The 23289-nt window shown below is 45.3% G+C and overlaps 1 protein-coding gene across 3 annotated transcripts in view; it reads left to right on the top strand.

The window, feature by feature from the left end:
* Window positions 1-23289, top strand: part of PPP1R9B (protein phosphatase 1 regulatory subunit 9B) — an 85822-nt gene that overhangs the window by 32642 nt on the left and 29891 nt on the right. For all 3 annotated transcript variants that reach the window (XM_083709271.1, XM_083709269.1, XM_083709270.1), the window contains 3 exons: window positions 12746-12878; window positions 15673-15793; window positions 22764-22868. In XM_083709271.1, coding sequence (XP_083565397.1) covers window positions 12746-12878; window positions 15673-15793; window positions 22764-22868 — 359 coding nt within the window. The remainder of the gene's footprint in view (window positions 1-12745; window positions 12879-15672; window positions 15794-22763; window positions 22869-23289) is intronic.

Below are 23289 nucleotides of genomic sequence, written 5' to 3'. Positions count from 1 at the left end.
AGTTTACACCCCTCCTTTCACCCCTCCTTTCCAGCCAGACCAGTTGCTTTTCTTTTCCATTTGCTCTTGGCCTTTTTAACCTTAGGAAGAAGATATGGCTCATTTTACTGGGAGGCACATGGTATCATTTTATTATTTACTCATTCCTAATTATGTTTATCTCTGCTTTTTTTATCTTCTGTAACATGTAGGATCAGTGTCCTCGCTCTCAGCCTGTAATTTCCTTTTTTACGACTTTGAGAATTGTTTTCTGCTATAAATCAGGGGGCCCCTTGTCTAGGAGGAAAAAACATTGCCAAGGCCTTTTAGGCAGCTGGTCTTTTGCCTGGCATGAAACATTTGAAAATCTTTAAGCTCATTTTAAGATTCAGGCCCTGATCAAGCCTTAATAAAAATGCAGGCTTATGATTAGATGCCTCAAAAGGAAAATTGATATATAAGAAAACATTATAAATAAAAAGACGATGAATATAGGCAGTAAGTTTATTGGTACAAAATGGAATAGACGGGAAGTCACTTGTTTATGAAGAATATTATCAGTTTAAAATTACATCTCCCCCCCCCCCCCTTTTCCCCTGAGGCCTGTCATGAGCCATGGCCACCACTTCAGATGGCTTTAAAAGAAGATCAGACAAATTCACGGAGAATTAGGCAGAAACAACAATAACAACAGCAACAATAATTTTATTATTTATATCCCACCCATCTAGCTGGGTTTCCCCAGCCACTAAGGCTACTAAGGATCTCAAAGGATCTACGTTGGGTCCCAGTGCATTTCCAAGCACAATTCAAAGTGTTGGTGTTGACCTAATTTGAAGCCCTAAGCAGCTTTGACCCTGCATACCTGAAGGAGCATCTCTAACCCCATCATTCAGCCCAGACGCTGAGATCCAGACACATTCAGCCTGGACACTTCTGGTGGTTCTCTCATTGCAAGAAGCAAAGTTACAGGGAACCAGGCAGAGGGCGCCCATCCAGATGTCAAGGAAATAAACAACTATCTGACTTTCAGAAGACATCTGAAGGCAACCCTGTATAGGGAAGTTTTTAATGTTTGATGTCTTATTGTGTTTTAATTTGGTGGGAGCTGTCCAGAGTGGCTAGGGTAATCCAGTTAGATGAATGGCATTAATAATAATAATAATAATAATAATAATAATAATAATAATAATTACCAGAGTGGCTATATTCTGCCTCCACAATTCTGCATTCAGATTCTGCTTGCAGGCTCCCCATAGGCCACCAGGAGAACAGATTGTTGGACTAGATGGGCCTTGGCCTGATCCAGCACTCTCTTCTTACGTTCATGTCTTTAGATAGCCAGAGTTGAATTGTCAGTCCATCTGTTTTTATACTTTTTGCCATTGGCTCTGCAAGCTCCTTGCCCAATTCTCTCTGTTCATAGTACAGTCGTACCTCGGAAGTCGAACGGAATCCATTCCGGAAGTCCGTTTGACTTCCAAAACGTTCGGAAACCAAGACGCAGCTTGCGATTGGCTGCAGGAAGCTCCTGCAGACAATTGGAAGGTGCGACGGACATTTGGGTTCCAAAGAATGTTCACAAAGCAGAACAGTCACTTCCAGGTTTGCAGCGTTCGGGAACCAAAATGTTAATCTCACAAGGCATTTGACTTCCAAGGTACAACTGTACGCCATCATGGGGAATTTTAAAGGATGAAATGTAGAAGGGAGGGGCTGATCTGAGACGGGTAAGATTTTTTCTTTCATTTATTTTTAGTTAACAAGATTTGTATCCAAAACCTCTCAAGCAGGGCACGTGACATTTTAAACATCCATTAAAATGTACCAATAAAATCGAAAGTTGCACAAGATTTGAAATGTGAAACCAGGAGTTTTAAATAAAATAGACACAATAAAATGACATGTTAAAATTATGTATTAACATTATACAGTGGTACCTCAGGTTACAGAGGCTTCAGGTTACAGACACTTCAGGTTACAGACTCCGCTAACCCAGAAATAGTATCTCGGGTTAAGAACTTTGCTTCAGGATGAGAACAGAAATCGTGCGCTGGGAGCAGGAGGCCCCATTAGCTAAAGTGGTACCTCGTGTTAAGAACCATTTCAGGTTAAGAACGGACCTCCGGAACGCATTAAGTTCTTAACCCGAGGTACCACTGTATTTCTGGGTAGCCTTGCCTAAACAGAGAAGTTTTTTTAGCAGGTGCTGAAAACAACACAACAAAGGACACTGCCTAGTGTTAATTTGCAGGGAGTGTTCCAGAAAGGGAATGGGTGGGCGCAGCTTCTGAATCTATAATCCTAACCAGTCTGTTTCTGCAAGATTCTTGGGCTTTGGGGTACCTCCTTGGCAAGGGAAGCAATATGGAGCAAGCCGTCTTTTCGCAGCGAGTGTGAAAATCCACCCATATCATGACTGCACAGAGTGCATAAAAGCCGAAAGTAGCTTTCTGCAGTGATGTCCAATTGCTTGGTCTGGTCTGGGTTCCTGCTATGCCAGACACTTACTTCCCCGCTATGTCTAGGGGGCTGAGCTATGCAATAAATGTTAAGAACTCAGTAATTGCCTTGTTGGATTACCACCAGATCCATCTCGCTCAGCGTTCGGTTTCCAATAGCAACCAGCCTTTGGGAAGCTTCCAAGCAAGGAGCAAAGGAGGTTGCCACCTTTGAGTTGCTGCTTCTGCCCGGCGCCTGGTCCTCGGAGGTAGATTACCTCTGAATACAGAGTCTCCATTTGTCCATCGGGGGCAATAGCCATTAGTGGACCTGTGCTCCCTGAATTGAACTGGTGCTGTGTGCGTTTAAGAGCTGCTTGTGTGAGCAGTCGAATCCCGCGATGGGGTGAGCTCCCGTTGCTCTGTCCCAGCTCCTGCCAACCACCAGTTTGAAAGCACTCCAGTGCAAGTAGATACAGTGGTACCTCGGGTTACAAACACTTTGGGTTACAAACACTTTGGGTTACAGACTCCACTAACCCGGACGTAGTACCTCAGGTTAAGAACATTTCCTCAGGATGAGAACAGAAATTGCGCGGCAGCCCCCATTAGCTAAAGTGGTACCTCAGGTTAAGAATGGTTTCAGGCTAAGAATGGTTTCAGGTTAAGAGCAGACCTCCGAAACGAATTAAGTTCACAACCACTGTAAATAGGTACCGCTGTGGCGGGAAGGTAAACGGCATTTCCTTGCGCTCTGGTTTACATCACAGTGTTGCATTGTGCCAGAAGCGGTTTAGTCATGCTGGCCACATGACCCGGAAAGCTGTCTGTGGACAAACGCCGGCTCCCTCGGCCTGAAAGAGAGATGAGCGTCGCAACCCCATAGTCGCCTTTGACTGGACTTAACCATCCTGGGGTCCTTGACCTTTTTACCTTTACAAGGAAGGACCAGACTCAGTAAAGCAGATCACATTATGCGGCAACAGAGCAGGGGTGAGTGTTTTAGCCAGGCTGGAAGGTGTCCCTGAACTCTGAGAATGCTTCTTGCTTGCCTGGATGAAGGATTGTGTTATGTTCTCACCCTGGGCCATCAGGGGGATACTGTAGATAGTTTTCACTCAGGTCCACGTATGCAAATAAGGAATTGAAAGTGACGTTCAGTGATTGGATAGTTACAGAAAGTGGTTACTGTTGTGTTGTAGTGGAGCTCTATATAAGCAGGCTGGCTGAAGCCTTCAGTTCAGTTCTGTTCTGGCCTGTGAATAAACAAGAGCTGTTTGAAGAATCTCTGTGTCGTCTGATATGTTCATCCACAACTTAACAGGTTATGTGTTTGTTTGTGTGTGAATAAATCAGCCTAAGGTACAAAAGCAAAATTCACATGGCATGTGGCTCCTGGGAGGCTGCCCAGAGGGGAATGTGGCCCTTGGTCTCCTCCCATCCTGACACAGAACAAGGAAACAAGACACAGACGTGCCTCGTTTACAGAAGTGTTGGTACTGCATCATTTCTCTTTTCATCCATTGCACAACTTCATATGAGCAGGCAGCGTATATATGAGCTGACAAACGTGAACTTCAAGTGAGCGCAGAGAATGCGCAGGTAAGCCCTAAACGTAGCCATGAGCCATGGTGTTTTCCCACGATGCCCTGCACAATGCACAAGGGCATTGTGGGAAATTATATATATATATATATATATATATATATATATATATATATATATATATACCAATTCCTTTTTATTGGTTTTACAAATACAAAGTACAAATAAACACAAACTAGTAAAAACATATCTGTATAAAGAGATTCTTTGACTCTCAAGACTTCCCCCCATCCCTTCCTTGGAGTCTTATTCTAAGCATCTGCAACTACATATTCATCCATACTCCAATTCTTATATCAAACCATATTACCCATAGTATTTTTTTCACCACAAGTGAGTCAAGATCCTGCTCTCCTGCTCTTGTTTCCATCTGCTTACAATGGTCTCCTAGGTAACTTATAATCCCCCCCCCCATTCTTTTATAAAGTTTTTCTCCTCTTAGTTTCCGAGTTTTCCAGTCAGCTTTGCTATCTCAGCGTAGTCCGTCAGCTTGGTTTGCCATTCCCCTCTGGTGGAGACTTTGTCTTCTCTCCAACTCGGGCTAGTAGCATCTGGGTGGCTGTTGTTCCATACGTGAAAAGTCTTTTCTGTTCCTTTGGAATGTCGGTACCTGTAATTCCTAATAGAAAAGCTTCTGGTTTCTTCACAAACGTTATTCTAAGCATTTTTCCATTTCATTATACAGTGGTACCTCGGGTTACATATGCTTCAGGTTACAGACTCCACTGTAATGGTTCTAGGGGGTTGCTCGTGCGTAAGTCCTCGCCACACCTGGCTGAGTTACCTGGGTGAACCCTTTCTGTCCGGACAGCCACCCATCCGTGGCTGTCTCAATCGCTGGCAGAATCCGTCAGTGGGCGTTTCTTAAACTTATTCCAGCAAACAAGTTCTTTGACGCCAAGTCTCCTCCTACTCTCCCTGCATGGAAGTCTTCTGCGCAGGGAGGGTGTGGGCAGCGGCGTACCCGTGCTCTCCCCGCTGGTCTCCGGTGAAGAGCCCTGGAGCCTTCTCTCCGATTCCCCCATCTGCCCCCCTTCACCCCTGGTGTTACGCTGATTTCCTTCCCCAGCAGATGGGCTGCCTCTCTCCCTGCTGGGACCCTCTCCGGCATCGCTCTGGAGCCTTCCCTCCGCCTCTGGCTCCGATGGCAGTTCCCTGACATCCGCTAACCCAGAAATAGTGCTTCAGGTGAAGAACTTTGCTTCAGGATGAGAACAGAAATCGTGCTCCAGCGGCGCGGTGGCAGCGGGAGGCCCCATTAGCTAAAGTGGTGCCTCAGGTTAAGAACAGTTTCAGGTTAAGTACGGCCCTCCGGAACGAATTAAGTACTTAACTCGAGGTACCACTGTATATCATCTCCCAGAAACCTTTTTTTACCTTACAAGTCCACCACATATGAAAAAAGGTACCTTCTTTTTCTTTACATTTCCAGCAGGTATATACATTTTGATAACTTAGTAGGAGTCAAATACCATTGGTACATCATTTTCATAAAGTTTTATTTCAATGTACAACAAGGCATTGTGGGAAATTTAAAGGATTGCTCCCAGTTTCCCAGTGTCGACTGCATATGCTAGGTTCAGGGCTAGGCCTGGCATTGGCACGAAACACCCTGAGGCAGTTCCTGGGGTACCTTGGCAAGGCCTGCTGTTGATGCCAGCTCCACTGGGAAGGGGAAGGGGGTTGTTCTCTGTGAATTCCCCGAAACTATTCTATGTTGTGAGGAAAATTTAAATGGTTCTCGCTGGCCACCCAGTGTACACTGCCCACCACATGCCACCTTTGAGGCTTGCAAGGTAGAAGGGTGGCCATCGCACTGTGTCCCTCAGATCTGGGGCTGAGCCTGAGATGGTTCCTTTGCTGGACCCATCCACCTTCATCTGAGTCTATAAAGTGGAGAATCAACAAATGCCCTTACATGTGGCAGCTGCCAGCAAAGCCTCAATGGGGTTCTCCCTGACCCCCCTCAGCCCACAGTGGCAAACCAGTGTTGTGCATCTGCCAGCAATGTTCTGTAGGTGAGGGCAGCCCTTTGCTGCCTGAGGCAACAGGCAAGGCAAGAAGCTGAGATGAGGGACTCCAATATCTTTGGGTCAGGATGCACATTTGGAATTTTTAAGAAAGTGCCCTGGGCGCCAGTCACGAAAACAGTGGTTATGGGGATATGGCGTAACAGAAAATGGCTGCCGTGAGGGTATGGAATAACGCAAGGTGCCACCTCTGAAAGAGCAGAAAAGAGACCTACATGCACACAGGGCCAGATTTAGGTTTGATGAGGCCCTAAGCTACTGAAGGTAACGGGGCCTTTATATGTCCTGCTGTCCTTTGTCAACAACAAATTGTCGCTGTTTTTTGTTGTTGAGTATATGCTATATGGCAATGTATGGACCTAATAGGTATCTGAAGCCATTTGCACATAACAAAATATGTATTTTTTCAAAGTAATTGTTGAACTGAAATACAATTAAGAAGAAGTACAGTATATTAATAGTGAAATTGGTTTTGGAATAGACTTCCGGAATGGATTAAGTTTGAGAAACAAGTTACCACCATACAGTATATAGAAATGAACAAACCAGTGATATTTTAGGGAGCAGGCTAGCAGACAGGGCCCATTACTTACATCATAGGAGCCTACAAAACACAAAACACTGTTGCTGTGTGTAGGTTTTGATTTGATTTTTATCTTATATTTTGGAAATGTACATCCAGTTTTGTTTCTCCTTAAAAAAATTTGGGGCCCCCAAAGAGAGTGGGGCCCAGAGCTATAACTTGTGCCCCTCCTCATACATTAGCTGCACATGTTGTGTTTGGAACAGATGAGAGGGTGGGCAGCAAATCCTGGCATCCGGTGAAGGTTGGTCATGTTTAAGAGGATGTGTTCAGTGTAGGAGAGAACACGAACTGAACAGCAAGAGCCAACAATCTCTCATGCATTGTGGATTTTTGAGGGGATATTTACTGAAACCTGTTGTGGGCACAGCAGAATGTACTGGTGGGTGCTGTATTGTTGACCACTTGAGCAGAGAAGGTATTGCGTGGCAAGTTCCCGCCTCCCCCCAGTAGGAATAAAGACACATGACACCGTTATTTTAGGTTAATGGGCTATAATTGGCCACAACTTTATTGGTTACAGGTGATGATTGGCTTGGGCATTAGTCCTAACCGACTATCCAGCTTCAGCCTGTTTGCTTGAAGACCAGGAAGGGTTAACACCAGCAGGGGGGGCCCTGCTGGTGCACATCAACTAGGAACTCCCCCGGGGTCACCGCTCAGGGGCATGCCTTAGTCCCACACCTCCATAGGCTTCGGACAGGGTCACCCCCTCGGAATCCTTTATCGGACTACCCTTCAATATCTGGGGGAGGTGATGACGCTTCCTCCCCCCCCCCCAGCCATCTACATAACAATTCCCATACCAATGCCTAACCGCCAGTACTGAGGAAGTTGTGACGATTTGCTACGAGGTAGGCGAAAAACCAAGTGACTGGTGCCAATTTGCCAAGTGGAAAAAAATTCCTACCAGGCCCCTTAACGGCAACCAACCGATGTCCATAGCAAGGTCAAAAGAGGAACCTTGAAGGGCGGGTGGCTGGGAAACCGAAGCAGCTGAGCGGCCAAAGAAGGAGATCCCCGGCTGCGCCTGCCTTAAATGGCACAGGCAACACCCCCTGGGCCAGCCGATTGGTTGGCCAGGGGATGACGCGGCCGAGGATTCCCCGCGTGCATGTTGGGGGTGTGAAGCCCACAACACCACCACCTCCCTAGGTCGGATGTGGCTTCGTTGCATCAGGAAGCCCCTCAGACTGTGTAAAGAAATGGCTCACATAAGTGAGCCCAGCTATGTATTATTAGAGAATGAAATGATGAAATAAAGGTGACTATTACCCATTCTGACAAGAGAGGGAATTCCTTCCAGACCACATATGTATAGGCAAGAGTGCCCTTGACATGGGAGTGGAGAGGAAAATGACAGTCTAGAAGGATGAAAAAGGAAAATCCATCGTTTCCTAAGGAAAAATAGGATTTTTCTTCTTATTATTGATATTTCATTAGAAGAATTTCATTTATGAAAAGGTAGAGTGAGAAAAAAAGAAAGGAAAGAGGGAGAGTGGGAAAAAAAGAAAAATACTGTTGTGCAATAATATACAGATGTGAATATTCTTATTAGCCAAATACACACGTAATTGTCAACAAACTGATATATTCTGTGTAACTTCATTCCAGATATCATTGTATTTATCCAAGCTGTCCGTTCATATGCTGCCAAAGTTGTCGTATTGTCAAACCATTGATTAAGGGGAACCGTATCTTTATTCTTCCAATTCATCAGTATTGGTCCCTTGGTCACCATTAGGACGCGTAGAATCCATTTTCGCTCTCCTGTTGTCAATTTCTGTACAATGGGTACAGTTCAAAAGCAGGCGATCTAGGGGGGAATTCCATGAATGCGCCTAAACCACTTGCGCTCCCTCTCCCAGCTGTGTTTTAATCTCCTGACAGGTCTATTTTGAGTAATAATTTTCTGAGCCCAACGGATCTGCTGAGGGTTTTACTAAACCCTGACAGGCAGGGGGGACGGGGCTAATCAGGACTCATATTTATTCCAAACTTCCATTCTCTTCCCACACACAAGCTCAGAAAGCATGTGTTTTCCTCCTATTTTATTTTCCGTGTTCCTTTGTATCCATAGATGGGACTGAGTGTGGTGGGGACCCCCCACTCCCTGTCCTTGACTAGGCATCGCAGGTGGTGGGTGCAAAGGCAAGGCAGGGGCAGGCCGGACGGCTACCCTGGCAGCTTAATTGATGCCACCGTGGGTTTTGGGAGTGGGGTGTTTTCATGCTTTCTGTCTCTGGCTGTGACAGCCTTTGCGACTTTGATTACAGGATAGAGCGAGCCTGAGAGGATTGGAGGCGGAAGAGGATGGAAGTTGCAAAGGGGCGGGGATGAATCTCCTAAGCGGGGAAGCGTACATACAGGGATGGCAGCTAAATCGGGATCTGCGGAGGGCTCAAAGCATGTGTTTGGCAGGGTGGAAACGTGAGCTTTCCAAAGTCAAGGGGAAAGAGCGAGAAAGCTAAAGGGAAAGAATTCGTCCTTTGATCTAGGAAAGGAAGGCAGGAAAGGGTGAACAAATGTAGAAGAGGTTTTGGGCCGGCCCTGCCATTAGGCAGAGTGAAGCTGCCGCCTCAGGTGGTGCAATATTGGGGGTTGGGGAGTGGCAATAAGGCTTTGGAGGAAAGTGCTATGTTGCGCCAGTTGGCTTGCACTTCATCTCCTAAGCTAGTGGAGGGTGCTGTCTTGTCTCCTGTGTCGAAGTAACGTTCAAGTAAATTAAGGTTGCCCTATGAATCAACTCAGGTTCTGTGAGGCTCAGGGAGAACTTGGTCTTGTGCTTTGCCTTAGATGGCGAAATGCCTTGGAATGGCCTCAAGAGAGAGCATTTAAGGAAGGAAGGGGAATGAGGACTATTCAAGTAACAACAAAAGATTGAGGTCCTGGTTCCCACTGCCATTCCTCCACATGTTCATTTAACTCCTTCTTGCAGTGCCTGGAGACGTCAGAAGGTTTGCTTGTTTGTTCGGCCAGTTGGGTACAGTGGTACCTCAGGTTAATACTTAATTCATTCCAGAGGTCCGTTCTTAACCTGAAACTGTTCTTAACCTGAAGCACCACTTTAGCTAATGGGGCCTCCTGCTGCCACCGCGCCTCCGGAGCACGATTTCTGTTCAAATCCTGAAGCAAAGTTCTTAACCTGAGGTACTATTTCTGGGTTAGCGGAATTTGTAACCTGAAGTGTGTGTAACCTGAAGCGTATGTAACCTGAGGTACCACTGTACATTTGAAATTTTGAGGCAGTTCCATGGGCACCATTCACAAAATGGATGACATAGGGAGTGCGGCATAACATAAAATGGCTGCCTCATGTAAAAGAGCAGAAAAAGAGACAGGAAAACAAAATGTTGTTGTAATTTATTAAGTCTGTATACTGCCCTATACCCACAGGTCTCGGGGCGGTTCACAGGATACAATTACGATCTAAAAACACAAAATACATAATCAAAATAGAAATAACCCAATAACGCTCCCTCCCACACAGACACTTTAAAAGGGCATTGGACGGTACTGTTGCAGCTCTCAATAGAAAACAGGCACCCACATGCTCTTTGCATCTCTCTGTTCAGAACAGAAGGTCAAGTGGACATGTTGAGCAAGGCATGTTAAATATAGGAGATGCCGACCGGAAAGAGCAAGCAGTCTTATGCATGGTGGGTGAAGTGTGAAGTTTATGTGGGTTCCCTCAAGTCAAGACACAGTGATAACATCAAGAACTTCTATTGAACTAACAGAACTGAATGACAGGGGCAAAGCAATAGCTTATATACATTTCTGAAGGCCTGGGCCACTCCCACTCCCAACGTGATTGGCTGTCTAAACTTTCAAGCTGCGAATCATAACTCAGAGTTTAAGGGCCAATGGCAGTGGCCCAAATCCTGAAAGGTTCTGTGACTGGATGTCATGCATCGAATCAGAACACAGGGGCTCGGAATCCTTAGTCCAGACTCAAGCTCAGGCAAACACAGACCCCACTGAATACATAACAGGGGATTTCCGAGAGGATATTTTCGGAGAACTTTCATGAGCTGCAGTAGAGGTACTGAAAGGCACATTGGTGCCCGCAGGCACTGGGTTGGCAACCTGGTCTAAATACTGTACCAGGCGGGGTACTCATTCACTCTGTGTTTCTAAATTGTGCAGTGAAACAGCAAACCTGGGCCATGGAGACAAATCTCGGTTGTAATCATCCAGAGGGGTTGATTGGGGTGACCTCCCTGCATCTGTGCTCAGGTGTCAACTGTCTGCGATGTTGGCAACTCACATCAAGGCGAGCACAGAGCTGCTGGGGAAGTGATGCCATCAGTTAATTTCGTGTTGTAATTACAGATGGATGTGAGGGGGCAAAACAAGAGAAGAGATATCACTTATTCATGATTACATGAGGCTTTTTGGTAACTAAAGTTTTGCCTGTTCAGAGGGCAAAGGAGCCCTGCAACAAACAAACAAAAACAAACAAACTCATGAGTGAAACCATGGGTCTATAATCCCTAGATTTGCTGTTTGCAAGCCTCTTGCCTTCTACAACGAGAGAAATGAGGTAAAATGGTGTAAACGCGAATTCTGCTCATTCATTCGGCAAGAAACTAGCCTGCCCCAGCCTTTCAATGTTTTAAACCAATGAATGAAGTAATTTAGGGAAGTGGATCTAGCCAATAAAACAAAGAGAAGGCAACTAGAATGATACTCCTGTCATCTGGAGAAGAAACTTCTTGGGTCATTTTTAAGCCTTTAATTTTTGTCCTTGGTAGAGAAACGATTGCTGCGCCATATAAAACAATTCAGATGTCCAAAGTTTTAGTAATGTTGTGTGTCTACCTAAAAAAAAATGTAGCAGCAAAGAGAGGAGTTCACCATTTGTCTATCTCAGCTCTAATTCTAACACTTTGAATTGTGCTTGGAAACATACCAGGAACCGACATAGGTTTTTCAGGACCGGTGTTATATGGTCCCAGACTCAGTCACCAGTCTGGCAGCTACATTCTGGATTAGTTGTAGTTTCTGAGTCACCTTCGAAGGTAGTCCCACGTAGAGTGCATTGCAGCAGTCAAAGCGTTGCAAACTGAATACACCTTGCGTTCACACAACTAGTCACTTTACCGAATCAATGTACCACCTCAAACCAAATTAACACCACTTATCCTGTATTGCTCAAATTACGGACAAGTTACAAATTTTATTTAAGCATATACCAGCACTTTTGGTATGGCAGACCCAGAAATCAGCTTGCAATAAAAGCAAATATCAATTTTAGAATGATGGGAGTGGGGAGTTTGAAAGGTTAAATACTGAACAGATTCATTACAAATTCATCCCAGGGATAAGGACTGTTTCGTGTGAATATGAGAGGATATATAAATGTGGATTCTGACTTAGGAGGTAAGAAGTGAGAGCCAGTTTGGCCATGTGAGATGGTGGAACAAGGAATCAAGCCCTGTTTGTCGAAGGTCACTAAAAGGCCATAACAATGAGGCCTTGCTCACTGAGAATGATATCCGGGTGACCCATCTACTCTGCGAAAGACTTGGCGTAGGATTTTGAGCGCTCCTTGCTTTAGCTGTCACTAAGGTCTCCATCCAAAGTACACCAAAATCACCTCCCTTCTCCGTTGTTAAGTGTCTCGAATTTCGCTTCCTGTGATCTCTTCCTGACTTCCTAAGTTGTGTTTTCCATGCTGTACCTGGAGAAAGAGACTTCCCTGTCGCAGCACAGAACTTGACAAAGGGAAGTGCTTTTCTTAACGCACACTGTGTGTGTGTTTGTGTGTGTACATAAGAATAGAGAATTGAATATAAGAAGAGTGTTGCTGGATTAGGCCAGTGTCCCATCTAGTCCAGGGACACGGCTGGCGCTGTGGTCTTAACCACTGAGCCTCTTGAGCCTGCTGCTTGGAAGGTCGGCGGTTCGAATCCCGGTGACAGAGTGAGCTCCCGTTGCTCTGTCCCAGCTCCTGCCAACCTAGCAGTTTGAAAGCACGCTAATGCAAGTAGATAAATAGGTACCACTGCGGCGGGAAGGTAAACAGCATTTCCATGTGCTCTGGCTTCCGTTACGGTGTTCCATTGTGCCATTGTGTTCATATCTTTTCTTTCTCTGTCCAGGTTTTTAGCACCTATTCCAATGAGGAATATGACCGGCGGAACGAAGATGTCGATCCCATGGCTGCCTCGGCAGAGTATGAACTCGAGAAGCGGGTGGAGAGGCTAGACCTCTTTCCTGTGGAACTAGATAAAGGTAATGGAGAAATCTGGTACAGATGTGAGGTAAAAATGGTTTTTCTGGAGTGGAGAAGGTGGGAGGCTATTTGTTGATTCAGCCAGCTGGGGAATGTAAGATGTTTCTTTACATTCACACAAACATCACCCAGGAAGGTCTTTGTCAGAGATTTTTAGCTGAGGCATGGCCTGGCCACTGAATTGCAATGCACCCAATAGTTCATTTCTTTCCATTTGGGCCTGGATAGCAACAATGGTTTCGTAGCCCCACTGCAAGTGCTAATGTTCAGATGATTTTGTTGTCACCCGCCGCTGCCACTGTGAAGTGTCACGGCCGTGTTCATTCCACATACATTTAAGCTCTGATTTACTCAGGGATGCTGAGATTACTGTGTTATCACCAGCTACTGCTGCTGAGAAGGGTAATTTTGCATACATTTACATTCTAATTAAATTGTCCCAGACGGTATTTTGCATTCCGTTGTCATTAACATCAGCCTTTACATTCCCTCCCCTTCTTTATTTATTTATTTATTTGTTTAAGGATTTACAAACCGTCTCCCCAAAAAAGTGATTTTGAAGCAGTGTGTGTGAAGGAAATATTTAAAAAGCAACAAAATAGGTAGCAAAAATGTGCATAACCATCTGAAAAGCAGATCTTAAAAACCCAGGTGTTTTGTGGTATACAATGTAAAATGGCTGAGTCACTCTTCAGGGAAAGCCATTGTTTAAGAAGAAGAAGAAGAAGAAGAAGAAGAAGAAGAAGAAGAAGAAGAAGAAGAAGAAGAAGAGGAGGAGGAGGAGGAGGAGGAGGAGGAGGAGGAGGAGGAGTAGTTTGGACTTGATATCCCGCCTTTCACTCCCCTTAAGGAGTCTCAAAGCGGCTAACATTCTCCTTTCCCTTCCTCCCCCACAACAAACACTCTGTGAGGTGAGTGGGGCTGAGAGACTTCAAAGAAGTGTGACTAGCCCAAGGTCACCCAGCAGCTGCATGTGGAGGAGCGGAGACGCGAACCCGGTTCCCCAGATTACGAATCTACTGCTCTTAACCACTACACCATGCTGTAGAGAGAGAGAGAGAGAGAGAGAGAGAGAGAGCGCTTATTTGATAGCTGCCTAAGAGTAAAAATGAAAGGAGATCAAGAGCTGATTCCACAGAGCTGGAGCCGCAAAACTAAAATCCTAGTATCTAGTTGATGTCAAGCATATCTCAGCGTATGGGACTCTAAACCATGTCCCATCGGAGGAACACAATTGGCTCCAAGTTGTATAGCTCTCAGAATGCTAAAAGAAAAACCTTGAACTGAGCCCAGTGGCATAATGGGCAGCCTAGTGGCAGCTTGTGGACTACAGTGGTACCTTCGTTCTCAAACTTAATCCATTCCAGAAGTCCATTCCAAAACCAAAGCGTTCCAAAACCAAGGCGCACTTTCCCATAGAAAGCAATGCAGAATGGATTAATCCGTTCCAAACTTTTAAAAACAACCCCTAGAACAGCAATATAACATAAATTTTACTATCTAACGAGACCATGGATCCATAAAATGAAAGCAATAAGCAATGACAGTCACACAGTCAATCAATCAGTAGCTGAACTGGGTCCCACACAAAACAAAAAGAGAAAGCAACAAAAACGCAAAATAAATAGCGAAAACAGACAGACCTCAGTGTCACACTCAAAACGGAAATGTGGCACTCAAAATGGAAGCATAACACTCAAAACAGAGCACGTTCAGCATCCAAAAAAGTTCGCAAACCGGAACACTTACTTCTGGGTTTGCAGTGTTTGGGTTCCGAGTTGTTTGAGAACCAAGGCATTTGAGAACTAAGGTACCACTGTAATGGAGTTGTGAAGTTATCTGTTCTTGAGGTAACTAACACCTTGACCATATTGGCCAAACTGTTCCTCTGCAGGAATGACCACAGCTGTGTTAGCAGCAAAGCTTTACCATTTGTATGGGTGTGTGTGCATGTATGTGTTTGTGTTTGTTCATAAAACCTGGCTACCTGTAACACCCACCTTGTCCTATCCTTTTGGTTTTTTTTTCTTACCTTAATAGGTAATTTTTCATAGAAACTGGGATGTGGTCGAAGCAAGGAAAGTAAACAACTCGGGAAATAAACAACAAATAAGGAAAAGGCCTTTAATGCAATGTTTCCTCCACCCTACCACCAAGAATGTTAATCCTTAGGACCTGAAGCACTGATACATCAACCATCCCTAATTTGCATGTCCTGGTTTTCTTGGTGTGGTGGTTAAGAGCAGTGGACTCGTAATCTGGTGAACCAGGTTCGCGTCTCCGCTCCTCCACACGCAGCTGCTGGGTGACCTTGGGCTAGTCACACTTCTCTGAAGTCTCTCAGCCTCACTCACCTCACAGAATGTTTGTTGTGGGGGAGGAAGGGAAAATGTTAGCCACTTTGAGACTCCTTCAGGTAGTGATAAAGCAGGATATCATAATCCAAACTCCTCCTCCTCCTCCTCCTCTTCTTCTTCTTCGCTTCTAATTTCATGGGCGATGCTTGGATCGTCTTGCCTGTGGTCCAGTCCATGTTCAGGGTGCACCGCAGTGCGAGCAGAGAAATTTCCACCCATTTCCCCTGCTATTAGTTTACATCTACAGTGTGAAAAGCACTGTGATTGTCTGACTTAGCAGTTCAAAGGAGTTTTTATTGACTTATCCTTGTGCTTATCTCTTGTATTTGTTGCAATATGCTGTCCAGGGCTGTAACTTGCCCTGTGACCTAATTCTGGTAACTCCTCTGGAACTGCGTGTTCTTAAGAAAATCACCCTTTGCTTTCCCTTGTTCAGATTCCGAGGGGCTCGGAATCAGCATCATCGGGATGGGAGCCGGTGCTGATATGGGCCTAGAAAAACTTGGTATCTTTGTCAAGACGGTGACAGAAGGAGGAGCAGCTCACCGAGATGGCAGGTCAGTCTGGTTGGCATTGAACCCACCGCAAACGCCCTAACTTTGACTCACAGAAGGGGGTACTGGGAGCAGGGGAAAGAAAAACCCTGCTAGCTGTGATGTGACATGTTTCTCCTGCTCTTATCAAGCATTCCATGCCTCTGAGTCAGCGCTTCCCAAACTTGGGTCTCCAGCTGTTGCTGGACTACAACTCCCATCATCCCTAGCTAGCAGGACCAGTGGGATGGGAATTGCAGTCAGGGCCGGATTTAGGTTTGATGAGGCCCTAAGCTACTGAAGGTAATGGGGCCCTTTATATGTCCAGCTGTCCTTTGTTAACAACAGATTCTCACTGTTTTTTTGTGTTGAATATACCGTATTTTTCACTCCATGAAACTAGACGCGCCTAGTTTTTAGAGGAGGAAAACAAGAAAAAAATATTCTGAACGAAACAGTGGACGTATGATTTTTGTGGGTCATGCTGTGGCCACAATGATATGTGATTTGACAGTGAGTTTGGGGTAGCCCAATGCAAAAATCCTGAGGATCCATGTGGATCCGTTCTTTGTAGCTATGTTTTTGTGCCATTGCGGCCCCACGAAACCCTGGATGTGTGTTTTTTTTTGTGCAGGATGTAGCCATGGACATGCTATGTGATCTGATGGTGAATTTGGGGTGACCCAATGCAAAAATCCTGAGGATACCTCCCCACTCACTCCCAGGCAGCCTCCTTTATCCCTAGCATCCCTTATCTCCCTCCCAGTCGCTTGCCAATCAGCTGCTCAGTGGCTTTGTTTCAACACCCGCCTCCCTCTTTCAAAAAAAAAAAAAGCGCAATCTGCTTTTTGCCCCGGGCAATTCGGCTCCAGGGACCATGCATTTGCTCCATAAGACGCACAGACATTTCCCCTTACTTTTTAGGAGGAAAAAAGTGTGTCTTATGGAGCGAAAAATACGGTTAGCTATATGGTAATTTATGGACCTAATAGGTATCTAAAGCCATTTGCACATAACAGAATATGTATTTTATCAAAGTAATTGTTGAACTGAAATACAATTAAGAAGTATATTAATAGTGAAATACATTTTTTTCTTTTTTTCTTTTTACATATAAGTGAAACAAGCTATAGCTACAGCCTGTTTCACTTATATGTAAAACCAGCACTGATTGTAGTCCCAAAACAGCTGGAGACCCAAGTTTAGGAAAACCAGCTCTGGGTGAAGGGATACTTGCAAACAATCATACATACCCCTCCTTTTCCCAGACAGGGACTCAAGGCGGCTGACAGATAAGAACACCTAAAAACAGAGAAAACAAAGACATTGGGAAAGAAATGGAGAACACAGGTGGATTATGAGTGCTTATCTGTTTTTGGAAGTGAAACATGGGAGGAGAGGGAGCATTCAGATTATACTCGATGTTCAAACATGTTACGCTCACCGCACGAGAGCGGACAATTCTGCTGAAAATTATGAAGTACTTTCCGCCTTCCTCTTCAACTGGCAGAGAAAGCTGGAGGGGATAAACGTCACACATACACAGAGTGAAGAAGGAGCTTCTTTCTGTCTTTCTGCATCTGTTCTTTATCCCTCTGCTCAGAAAATTCCTAACTTTCCTTAGGAACTGGGAACGGATGCAGCAGGGACAACAATCTGCAAAGGAGAGATAAAGAATGGAGAGGAAAGGCCTCCAGAGGCCACACACACATTGTACATACGAAGCACCTTTAAAGCACATTGTCGTCGTCCCCCAAGAATCCTGGGAGCTGTAGTTTGGCGCTTCGCTGAGCTACAATTCCCAGCTCTCCCATTCTATGGGGAAAGCAACATGCTTTAAATGTGCGGTGTTTTGATGTGACGTGAGTCTCTTCCTTCACCATCTTGTGTGCGTGTGTGTATATATGCCTGTGGTTTTTCTGTTCCCTCCAACTTTCTTGGCTTGTTCATGGGACAGCAAACAGAATTCTCAGCAGGCAAAAACTTTCGCATGTCGGGGATTCTCTCATGCAGCGAGTGTTAGTCTGCGGCCAGGCTCTCAGAGTCTTTCAGCGTAATCCTAAGCACCGAGTTGAAGGGCAGTTTACTGAGTTACTGACTTGATTCCCTTATAAATGCGTTGAGGGCTGCATGTTTGTTTCCAGAAGAAATAAATAAAGAGATGGAATGTTTTTGTGGAAGGCAGGGTCATTTAACCAACTGCTTTCCTGGTTTCATAACAGACCCGAACATATCATAAAACAATGATATGTCGAAGCAACAATTCTCATACTGTTCTGCAATGAAGAGCCAAACTTTTCTCCCCGAGCAAATTTTTAAGATGTCAGAAAGCATGCTCTGTTGCAGCAGCACCTTATCCATTGTTGGCAGTTTTCTGGAAGGTGTGATGTGCATCAGTGCCGAGGAAGGAGGGTGCAAGGAATGGGCAATCCATAACCCTTCACCTGCCAATTGCTTTTCTCTTAAACTGCACCCCCTGCCTCCATTTTTAATTTCCCCCTTCCAAAAGTGATTTGGAAAGAAGAATGGATTTGGGTGGCTTTGTTATACGTGACCACAACGTAGCAGAGATGCTTGATCTCAATACGGTATGTCACAACTAGGGGAACACTTATTGAAATAACAGTTGGATCATGTCCTATGATTTATAATTTTGTTTACCCAGTGAAAATTAAAAAGGCATGCTTCTGATTAATCGGTAGCATCTCCTGAGCAGTGTAACCTGCTTCGGTTTAGCTTTGAACCCTGAAAACATTTTCGTATTAAAGGAAGTCAAACTGTACACACCTTACTGTGCTATTTTTAATTGCTGGGATTACACCTGCCATTGCAGGTTCACTCTCTGCCCAAAATAGTTTGAGGTGAAATCACCGCTGGAAGATCTGTAGTATGAAGAGAGCAATTAAAACCTTAAAGACTATGGCCTTGTACAGGGAATAAAGAATCCCACAGGTTGACAGCAATGAGATAATGAGTTATGGCATTTGTGATGCGTTTGTGTTTGAGTAATCACAAGGTGTGGGATTTGATATTATAGAAAGGTAGTTACATGGATATTTATTTATTTTCATTTTATTCATTCATTTCATATAATTTATGCACTGCTTGATTGTAAAGAACCTCAGAGCAGTTAACAATAAAATCAAGAAAAAAATCATGACCATATTTTTAAAACATATAAAAGCTATAATATTAAAACAGATTAAAATCACCTCAGCTGTGAAATAAACAAGGAGCATTGTAAATTATTGTTGCCTTTCTGAATCACCCCAAAACTTCCAAAGGGAGCCTGTTAGATACTCCAAGTCTCTGTCAAGCAGTGTCATCCAGTTTCCACTGTTTACACCCATCAGCTGTTAATCAGAGGCATAACGCCATTACTGAATGCAAGGGGTCCATTTTCCTGTCATATCTTTTGATTTCGCCACTGGAACGCGTCCAGTCGTTCGTCATTGCGCAGCTTGTAGCAGAGAGGTCCGCAGGCTTAGCTGTGTGAAGAACTTCTTCCTGTTCTGAACTCGGGACCCGCTGCCAAGGGATGGGATTGGGTGGCCCTGAGTTCTAGAACTGCGCAAGAATCCTTTTGGAAACTTCCTCCATGCCTTTCACCCTCCCCTGCTCCCCCTCAACTTGGCTTGTTTTCATAGAAAAGCTAAAAAAAAATACCCTCAGGGATCACGAGAACGAGGAACTGTGATGAAGGGGCAAAGGGCAATCAGAGGTACAAAAGAGGCAGAGATGAGCAGGGCCTTCCATCAGGGGCACACTGCATTTCTGTGCAAGGCTCAGAGGAAGGACTTCTCTCCTCTGACAGGCTGATAGGGACAGGGCCATAGCTGTCAACCGCCCCTTATTTGGTGGGAAACTCCCTTATCCCAGCCCTGTGTCCCACTGCTGTCCTGGATTGATGATGTCCCTTAAATTTCCCGGGTTTCATGCTCACCCGGCTCAGGAGGGAAGCAGCGGCCCGGGGTCTTCCACCTCAAGAGGGCGCATCGTGAGGAAACGGGTGGCGGCGGGCAGGCAGGCAGCCCCTCTCTTGCGAGACTTCTGCCGTGCTGCCAGGGAAGCCGGAGGCGGCTGAGGAGGCGGCCTGAGTGAGGAGGAAGAGAAGGGGATGGGGAGGGACGCAGAAGGGTGGCACTTCAGCGGCCACCGCAGCGCCGCAACGGCCTCATGCCGGGCTCACGGGTGAGAGTCTCTCTTCCTCCCTCCCTCTCTCTCGGGCAGGGAAGGGCCGATGGAATAATAATAATAATAATAATAATAATAATAATAATAATAATAATAATAATTTATTTGTACAATGGAACTCCTCGTGCCAGGACGACGGCAGCCCCGACGTGCATAAGCTAAGCAAAATCCCTTATTTTGGCTGCCGATCCCTTATTTTCAAGGCTGCTGGTCCCTTATTTTCAAGGCTGCTGGTCCCTTATTTTCAAGGCTGCTGGTCCCTTATTTTCAAGGCTGCTGGTCCCTTATTTTCAAATCTGTAAGCTGACAGCTATGGACTGGGCACTTCATCTATTCTCCTCCACCAGCCTCCTCACTTGCCTGCATGTGATTTCTTGTCACCTGCGGCTATTGGCTTGAACACAAGGCTGAATAAGCAGAATTCAAAACAAAGCAGACCCTGTCAGGTCCCAGTACAGTCGAAAAACAGATGGAGCACTCTGGCGTGTCTTTCTGCGGTGCTCCAGAATATGATAAATAAATGATTCCCTCCTCCTGCAAAACGTTTCAGTCGTTTGCTCTCAGATTCTTTTAAGCGGTAGTTAGGCCTTTCCATTGGCGAATCGATCCTCTGGATCTCTCTCAACTCAATCCTGCTGTTGCACCCATGTCCTGGCTCGCAGGCTTCCCCACAGACATCTTGTTGGCCACTCTGAGAACAGGCTTGAAATACCATCCCCACCAGCAGCGATTTCAGAGCTGCTTCCTGCAGGGATTCGGTGCACGATCAAGTTTGCAACGGAGAACTTAGTTGTGCAGTCAATCCTGACATCACATATGACACAAGGCTCTAAATCTCAGGTTAATGAGTTCGAGCCCCACGTTGGGCAAAAGATTCCCGTGTTGAAAGGGGTTGGACTAGATGACCGTTGCGGTCCCAGCTCTGCAGTGCTATGTTTACAGTGGTACCTCGGGTTACAGACGCTTCAGGTTACAGACTCTGCTAACCCAGAAATAGTACCTCACGTTAAGAACTTTGCTTCAGGATGAGAACAGAAATCGTGCGGCGGCAGCGGGAGGCCCCATTAGCTAAAGTGGTACCTTAGGTTAAGAACCGTTTCAGGTTAAGAACGGACCTCCAGAACGAATTAAGTTCTTAACCCGAGGTACCACTGTATATGGGTCAGGCGGGCATGCTTTGGGGAAAACAGCTTCGCAGGCCAAATTTGGGCTGGACGTTCTCCAATTCTGCTATATGCTGTTAACCTAATTGGAACGGGCTTTTAGGGGCTAAGGTCGAAATGCTTCAGGGTTGGCATGCTTTTCATTGATTGCTCGCTCCAAGTTTTTAAGCAGTATTTTAGCCTTTTAAATGTGCCGTTCCCCATCATGAAGTTTTGTGAAGGGGCAGAAGCTGAAATAAATATATACGACACAGAATGTTACAATAATAGATCCTTAACCAGCCCTTACCCATCCCAGGCCACCAATTTAAATCAAGAAGCAACCACTGTCTCTTTGCTGGAACTGAACGCCTTAATGCTCCCTGTGTGTTTTCTCACAGAATTGAAATGTGGGGCGGGGGGAGAGAGAGAAATGAAGGGGTGGCGGTGGGGGAGAGGAGAAGCAACTCTGGTGCGAAATGCCAGCAGGGCTGCCGCTCGCTGTCATAGCAACAAACATGGCTGCCTGCCCAGTTCCAGGGGCACCAGTGAAATATAAACAGGGGGTATTCATGGGAGAACGCTTGGTAAGATTACAGAAACCGCTCACCAAGTTACATCTGGCAAAGGATCTTTCGCATGCTCAAGATGTTCTGGTTTTGGCTTTTTTTTTTTACCTCTGGTCAAACAATGTGTGGATGCCACCTGCTCTCTTTTAAAACTGACCTGCCTGAGTTTTCTTTTCCACCTGCTCATCTGCTTTATTTTTCTTCTTCTCTGTTTAATCTTGGAAAAAAGTAGTGTTTCTGTTTTCCCATAGAAATTACTTCTTGAGGCCTATGCAGGCTCATCCAGACCGCCCCCTCTAATAAGAGTGGCCCGGTGGTGGCAATTCTGCCCTCGCATTGTGAACTGTAGTGGCATGAATGCAAAGAGCGATAGAAATGTCCTTCTCAGTGCCTTAAAGTCACATAGAGAGAGAGCTGTGTATGGGGATTGGGGGAATGTGTGTGTTATAGTGAAAAAAAATGTTGGTTTTGAACAGAGGAAAGCAAATATTACCTTGGGCAAGTTATGTCGCTATGTTGCATTCTAACTTACTGGCAACTAAGTAAGAGAGTATGAAATCCTTCATATACGGGAAAGTGTTAAAGAACTGATTGATAAAAAAACATCCACAGTATTGCAGATTGATTTTAAAAAGCCCCACGTCTTCCATTTTCTCCACAAATGAGAACGTGGCCAACTTCCATAATGCTTGCTGGGTTTTAAAAATACAGTGGTACCTCGGTTTTCGAACCGTCTCCGTTGACGAACGTTTCGGTTTTTGAATGCCGAAAACCCAGAAGTAAATGCTTCCATTTTCAAATATGCCTCAGGAGACGAACGGCTTCTGCTGTGTGTTTTTCAGTTTTCCCAATTGAATTTGCAGACAGCCAACTTTGTGCCTCGGTTTCTGAACGTTTCGGAACCCAAACGGTCTTCCAGAACGGATTATGTTCAAGAACTGAGGTGCCGCTGTATATGCAAGTTTGGCACAGGTGTGCTTTCCGATAGTTAAAGAATGCAGAATGCCTTTCCTTTGGCTTTGCACACATATATATTGCAACTGAATGGTCAGTCCCCGTCTAACTTTCTCCATTCTTTTTTCCCCTCAGGATCCAGGTAAACGACCTTATCGTCGAGGTGGATGGCACCAGTCTGGTGGGTGTGACCCAAAGCTTTGCTGCCTCCGTGCTGAGGAATACCAAGGGTAGAGTCCGGTAGGGGAACGGTGTGCACCCCAGTTTTGTGATGGGACCAGAATTTGTTTTGTTTGTCTGTCTGGGGAAGAAAAACACATATAAAGAAGAGCAGAAGTATTGCCTCAGAGAGAGCTCTCTGATGCATTGTGGGAAATTGTTCTCGGAACAGTCATTTTGTTTGCCGTGAAATGGTTGTGGGTGTAAGATGGCAGCTGAAAGGTTTTCCTAGCAGCCGTGGTACTGCTTCTTCTCTTATTTATGTAGAGTTGGGCAGATATAGGACTGTATTGCCTTGGTGAGTTCATTACATCAAGGGGCTACCTTCTTAGTGGAGATATTTCTTGCTCCCAAATGAAGTTGATAGAATGCTCTGTGTGTGAAGCAGCAGCAAAAGAAATGCATAGGAATGGATTTTTAAAAACCAAATAAAGCAGACAGG

This window comes from Podarcis gaigeae (genome assembly GCF_964106915.1).
Source record: "Podarcis gaigeae genome assembly, chromosome: 13".
In the NCBI taxonomy this organism is placed as follows: domain Eukaryota; kingdom Metazoa; phylum Chordata; class Lepidosauria; order Squamata; family Lacertidae; genus Podarcis; species Podarcis gaigeae.
Note: the sequence above shows the minus strand (reverse complement) of the source record. Positions and strands in the feature narration are given on the sequence as shown.